Source organism: Argentina silus (assembly GCF_951799395.1).
Source record: "Argentina silus genome assembly, chromosome: 20".
In the NCBI taxonomy this organism is placed as follows: domain Eukaryota; kingdom Metazoa; phylum Chordata; class Actinopteri; order Argentiniformes; family Argentinidae; genus Argentina; species Argentina silus.
This window is the reverse complement of record NC_139674.1, coordinates 13,271,586-13,278,215: the sequence shown is the minus strand read 5'-3', so window position 1 is coordinate 13,278,215 and position 6,630 is coordinate 13,271,586. Positions and strand designations below refer to the sequence as shown.

The window sequence follows — 6,630 nt, the reverse complement described above, 5'->3', positions numbered from 1 at the left end:
ACAACTCCAGTCATTAGTGTCTGATGCTACTGTGTGTAAGGATATATGTGGCTTTGTGACTGTGTTTGTAAATACCGCTTGGTCATCATACCTTTACAAATATGTAAAAGCTTCTATACTCTGCTGTGAGGTATACTCAATCATCAAGAAAGTATGTGCTGCGTGTGACTTTCTGTAACGGCGGAAAGAATCGGAGATGTTTACCCCAACTTTTCATGTGTGGAAATGCGGCAATTATTTTCCGTTTTAAGTCAGAGGCCATCTATTTTTGGATGGTGACTTTCTGAAGTGTTAATGTCCTTCACCGTGTAATCATGAAAGGACAAATGAAGTCTGTAAGCATCATTACCTAAAGCTCGGAATCTTTAGCTTCTGCATTTAGAAATGGTGCATTATGCCAGCACCCTTTGATGAAGTCCTAATGAAACCATAAACAGCATCCGTTCAGTACGCAACCTCATTTTTCCACATTACAGTACAGCTACAACTAGTTGTTTTTCAGCGACAACAAACTATCCCGGATTTTTTCTTTACCAAAGTGTTTCTTAAAAAGTTGCTCTCTACTACTAACTCCCAAACAAAACACACCAGGACCGGCTGGGTCAGTGGCAACATCTGACCGACGTCAAGAACTAGAACCAGCCGACCGACCTGCTGTTACAACAACCCCCCCCCCGACCGTCACGGCCCCAAAACAGCCTGTCGTAAAGCACTCAGAGTCACTAAAGTGCTACTGCTCTGAAACAATGTGCCTATAATGTGTTCGTCCATGCAGAGCTGCAATCCAATTACACCTCATTATCGATCTCTAAATGAGTGGCCAGGTGGTCGGAGAGAGGAACCTGCTACCCCCCCTATCCGCTCTCACTCCGCTGTCCACACGCCAACAAAATGGCCTCTGATTGGCTCTCCCCTTTTGACTCTTGCGATTGATTGGTGTTTGTGAGACAGGAAAACAATGCAGGTCCTTTATTAGCCCCTGCAACCAACCAATCAGGCAGGCAGCTGGGCGAGAGGACCCTCTCCTCTCCTCCTCTCCTCCCCTTCTTCTCTCCACTAACAATGCAGCCATAAAGAGCTGTAAAACAATCTCTGCTCCTGACCCTGGGCCCCGACACTCCGCCTGACAGTAGATAAGAGGGGGATGGAGAGAGAGGGAGAGGAGGGAGGGACGGAGGGAGGGAGGGAGAGAGAGAAAGATAGTCGAAATGATGCGAACGGAGGAGACGGGGGCCCTACCGCTCTTTCTTAAGTGACACATTGATGAAACACGGCAGCTTTTTTCTCTGTTTTCTACCCTCTTCTGGCCCCCGAACCTGCTCTCAATACCAACAACATGTAAATCCCCAGAACCGGCTGCAGAGAATATTGTCTACGGAATCACACCAGCTCAAATCACATATGGACGTGTAGTCTGGTGAAAAAGGGGGAAAAAAAGGAATCAATTCACTGGTGGGTCCAGGGGCAAATGGAATGCTGAAATGAAAATATTTGAACACTCACAAAAAATGTCCATCACTGCGTACGGTATTGGTAGCTGTGCAGAATCACATGACAGAGCAGGACCCTCACTAGGCGATAGTCTATAGTACATGTGGCAGGGCCCTTCTCTCTGTATGTGGCCAAGCAATTACTGTAATAATGCTGGGCCAATTTGAGGCGTGTGTGCAGCGTGAAGCCCTAATCCTGCCCACTGCTGATGGAGTTTATAGTGTTGAATACCGAGCATGGAGGGAGGGAGGGAGGGAGGGAGGGAGGGGGGGAGGGGGGGAGGGAGGGAGGGCGGCTCCTGGAATTTGACAGGGAGGGGGGGGGGGGGGGGTGTAATAATAAAACAAAAGGTTTGTAAGTCTGATCGAAATCTCACCTGCTCGTAAGTGAGTGACAGTGGGGTACGGTGTGTTGTGTTCTCAGGGTGGAGCGGGGGGAGGGGGGAGGGGAGGAAGGTAACTCTGACAGTGGGGTACGGTGTGTTGTGTTCTCAGGGTGGAGCGGGGGGAGGGGGGAGGGGAGGAAGGTAACTCTGACAGTGGGGTACGGTGTGTTGTGTTCTCAGGGTGGAGCGGGGGGAGGGGGGAGGGGAGGAGGGTAACTCTGACAGTGGGGTACGGTGTGTTGTGTTTTCAGGGTGGAGCGGGGGGAGGGGGGAGGGGAGGAAGGTAACTCTGACAGTGGGGTACGGTGTGTTGTGTTTTCAGGGTGGAGCGGGGGGAGGGGGGAGGGGAGGAAGGTAACTCTGACAGTGGGGTACGGTGTGTTGTGTTTTCAGGGTGGAGCGGGGGGAGGGGGGAGGGGAGGAAGGTAACTCTGACAGTGGGGTACGGTGTGTTGTGTTTTCAGGGTGGAGCGGGGGGAGGGGAGGAGGGTAACTCTGACAGTGGGGTACGGTGTGTTGTGTTTTCAGGGTGGAGCGGGGGGAGGGGAGGAGGGTAACTCTGACAGTGGGGTACGGTGTGTTGTGTTTTCAGGGTGGAGCGGGGGGAGGGGAGGAGGGTAACTCTGACAGTGGGGTACGGTGTGTTGTGTTTTCAGGGTGGAGCGGGGGGAGGGGAGGAGGGTAACTCTGACAGTGGGGTACGGTGTGTTGTGTTTTCAGGGTGGAGCGGGGGGAGGGGAGGAAGGTAACTCTGACAGTGGGGTACGGTGTGTTGTGTTTTCAGGGTGGAGCGGGGGGAGGGGAGGAGGGTAACTCTGACAGTGGGGTACGGTGTGTTGTGTTTTCAGGGTGGAGCGGGGGGAGGGGGGAGGGGAGGAAGGTAACTCTGACAGTGGGGTACGGTGTGTTGTGTTTTCAGGGTGGAGCGGGGGGAGGGGGGAGGGGAGGAAGGTAACTCTGACAGTGGGGTACGGTGTGTTGTGTTTTCAGGGTGGAGCGGGGGGAGGGGAGGAGGGTAACTCTGACAGTGGGGTACGGTGTGTTGTGTTTTCAGGGTGGAGCGGGGGGAGGGGAGGAGGGTAACTCTGACAGTGGGGTACGGTGTGTTGTGTTTTCAGGGTGGAGCGGGGGGAGGGGAGGAGGGTAACTCTGACAGTGGGGTACGGTGTGTTGTGTTTTCAGGGTGGAGCGGGGGGAGGGGAGGAGGGTAACTCTGACAGTGGGGTACGGTGTGTTGTGTTTTCAGGGTGGAGCGGGGGGAGGGGAGGAAGGTAACTCTGACAGTGGGGTACGGTGTGTTGTGTTTTCAGGGTGGAGCGGGGGGAGGGGAGGAAGGTAACTCTGACAGTGGGGTACGGTGTGTTGTGTTTTCAGGGTGGAGCGGGGGGAGGGGAGGAAGGTAACTCTGACAGTGGGGTACGGTGTGTTGTGTTTTCAGGGTGGAGCGGGGGGAGGGGAGGAAGGTAACTCTGACAGTGGGGTACGGTGTGTTGTGTTTTCAGGGTGGAGCGGGGGGAGGGGAGGAAGGTAACTCTGACAGTGGGGTACGGTGTGTTGTGTTTTCAGGGTGGAGCGGGGGGAGGGGAGGAAGGTAACTCTGACAGTGGGGTACGGTGTGTTGTGTTTTCAGGGTGGAGCGGGGGGAGGGGAGGAAGGTAACTCTGACAGTGGGGTACGGTGTGTTGTGTTTTCAGGGTGGAGCGGGGGGAGGGGAGGAAGGTAACTCTGACAGTGGGGTACGGTGTGTTGTGTTTTCAGGGTGGAGCGGGGGGAGGGGAGGAAGGTAACTCTGACAGTGGGGTACGGTGTGTTGTGTTTTCAGGGTGGAGCGGGGGGAGGGGAGGAAGGTAACTCTGACAGTGGGGTACGGTGTGTTGTGTTTTCAGGGTGGAGCGGGGGGAGGGGAGGAAGGTAACTCTGACAGTGGGGTACGGTGTGTTGTGTTTTCAGGGTGGAGCGGGGGGAGGGGAGGAAGGTAACTCTGACAGTGGGGTACGGTGTGTTGTGTTTTCAGGGTGGAGCGGGGGGAGGGGAGGAGGGTAACTCTGACAGTGGGGTACGGTGTGTTGTGTTTTCAGGGTGGAGCGGGGGGAGGGGAGGAAGGTAACTCTGACAGTGGGGTACGGTGTGTTGTGTTTTCAGGGTGGAGCGGGGGGAGGGGAGGAAGGTAGTGCATGCTCCAGTGGTCTATACTCTCTCTCCTTACAGTTCAACTTCAGCTCCAGTCACCGATGTTTACTTGTGCGTATGAACAGATAGTGTACTGTGTTCTAGCAGAAGTGCATCTCATCTGGAAGTATTTGTGTTACCCTGGGAATGCTAGAAGTAGTAAGTGTGAGTATTTGTGTTACTTTGAGTATGCTAGCAGTAGTGTGCTAGCTGTAAGTGTTTGTGTTACTCTGAGTGAGTATGCTAGCAGTAGTGTGCTAGCTGTAAGTGTTTGTGTTACTCTGAGTGAGTATGCTAGCAGTAGTGTGCTAGCTGTAAGTGTTTGTGTTACTCTGAGTGAGTATGCTAGCAGTAGTGTGCTAGCTGTAAGTGTTTGTGTTACTCTGAGTGAGTATGCTAGCAGTAGTGTGTGTGTTACTCTGAGTAGTGTGGACTAACCTGGGTGTGCGGCAGTTCGCCGGCCCTCCTGCTGAAGGAGTGGACTGCGCTCCCCGCCACTCGGCTCGCAGTTTGGAGGTTGATGGGGGACGTCTGCAGCGGCTCGGAGCTCGCCGCCTTTTGTCCGTTAATGTGTGCAGTCACCATGGAAACGGGAGCCTTCGCCGGCACCACTGAGATGGCTATGCTCTGGCTGGGCGGCTTGATGAGGGAGAGGGGCTTGGCTGGCCCCAGAGGACAACTTCTTACCGCCAGCTTCTGTCACACAGAGAGAGAGAGAGAGAGGGAGAGGGGGGAGAGAGAGAGGGAGAGGGGGAGAGAGAGAGAGAGGGGGAGAGGGGGGAGAGAGAGGGAGAGGGAAAGGTTGTGGGGGGGAGGGAGAGAGAGGGAGCATTCTGATTAGAAACAGAGATAAGAAGGGAATAGGTAGACACAGTAGCGTTGACCTTGGAATTATAACTCAAAGCATTTCATATTGATATTCAGCGGTTCGCTATAGTTCATTAATTCCATTAACTTTTTAGTGCAATTTTCAGACCTTGGTACTTAAATAAAACATGCACAGCTGATGCGAGCCACCAAAGTCCACCAATCAAATCAAAGTGAAAGGAAAAACGTGACGATGGATGTCGGCGTTCCAGGACGAGGCGATGGCCCAGTCAGACTCGTAGGTAGTGCGAGAGAACGCCCTGTGTCACACACTGCTGCTCAGTCCCACAGTGCAGTCCAGACTGGCCTCAACATGCCACTCACCCCCCCCCCCCCCCCCCAGCAACCCCTTCTCCCCTTTGCTCAGTGAAGAAAAAGACATCTTCCAAAGCAGAGATAAGTACATCTCGCTTTCCCTCCCGCTCAACCTCGTACAACTGAAAGAAGAGGCACTCTAAATATTTAATATTCCATTCCACTGCCCTCTTCGTATTTTCGCCGCTGCCTTTTATGGTTTTTCTAAGGAGTACAGGGGTTTGGGGGGAGGGGAGGAGAGGGGAGGAGAGGAGAGGGGGAAAGGGCTTTCATTCTCAGCTGTGCTCTGGCGAAAGGAAGGCTGTTTTTCCTCACTCTTTAAATCCATTTAAAATTTAGTTGTACACACGCAGGCCCTCAGTAAACAGGTCTTTAGACTATGTCCTTCTGTGTGTTTTTTTTAACGTGTTTTAAGGATGCCACAAAATAGCAAAAACATTCAGACAAACAACACCAAATACTCGCATGTATCGGATAGTCTGTGGACAAATTACAGAAAGGGTATAGGTGACTCATTGCTTGAAAAATATCCACATGGAAATACTTTGGTTTCACTGAATTTGTTTCCCTTGGCCAGTTTCCACAGTATTTACATTTTGTATCTTCCTCAAATGAAACTAGAAAAGTAGTCAAAAGTATTTCCATTACTGGGATAGCAATAGACTTTTCATGAATAATCCAATCAAATTGATTCCATTCAGAGCATGCATTATCCAGCTTTCAGAAGACAGACGTGTGTCTTAGGGGGAGGAGAACAGTCCCCCTCCTAGCCTGGTAAACTCACAATTACCCAGACAGAGACCAGGGGCCCGCATTCACAGGCCAGGCAGAAGTGGAGGGGAGGAGGGTTGAGGAGGGGGGGAGAGGGGGGAGATTAATTTAGGGGGTTGCTGCCTGGGCCGCTGCATGCCTAATCAAGTAGCCAAGGCCTCGGCTGGAGCCTGCCTCTCTGTGTTCTGAAGAGGGGACGAGGGGATTGAACAGGGCACAGTGAATTTATGGGATCAGGAGGGGGGGAGGGTGGGGGGGGGGGGTGTGCAGGGGGTTGGAGTGGAGAGAGGGGGGGGGGGAGGGTCTCCGTGGAAACTAAATTCTCGCTTTGTGTCCAAATCCACTCTAATCAGCATGTCGAACAAGAAGGGGAATGTTTCAGACGCACACCAGGGTGCTCTCTTTCATTCTCTCTCTCTCTCTCTCTCTCTCTCTCTCTCTCTCTCTCTCTCCCTCTCTCTCTCTCACTCACTCTCTCTTTCTTCGGCATCCTATCTTCGCCATCTTTGGTGCAGGGTGGATTCATGGAAATAACAAAAGTAGCAAAAATAGATTTCAGCAGAATCCGGAAAAATGCTCACCAAGCCAATCTTCCTGTTTTAGTTCCTTGTTTCAAAATGTCCGCGACCGAA

General features: G+C 52.6%; 1 protein-coding gene across 1 annotated transcript in view; it reads right to left on the bottom strand.

Moving 5' to 3' along the window:
- Positions 1–6,630, bottom strand: part of phf21b (PHD finger protein 21B) — a gene marked incomplete at its 5' end in the record, with an annotated part of 81,375 nt that overhangs the window by 24,895 nt on the left and 49,850 nt on the right. Inside the window, one exon of the mRNA XM_083692407.1 lies at positions 4,484–4,741. Coding sequence (XP_083548533.1) covers positions 4,484–4,741 — 258 coding nt within the window. The remainder of the gene's footprint in view (positions 1–4,483; positions 4,742–6,630) is intronic.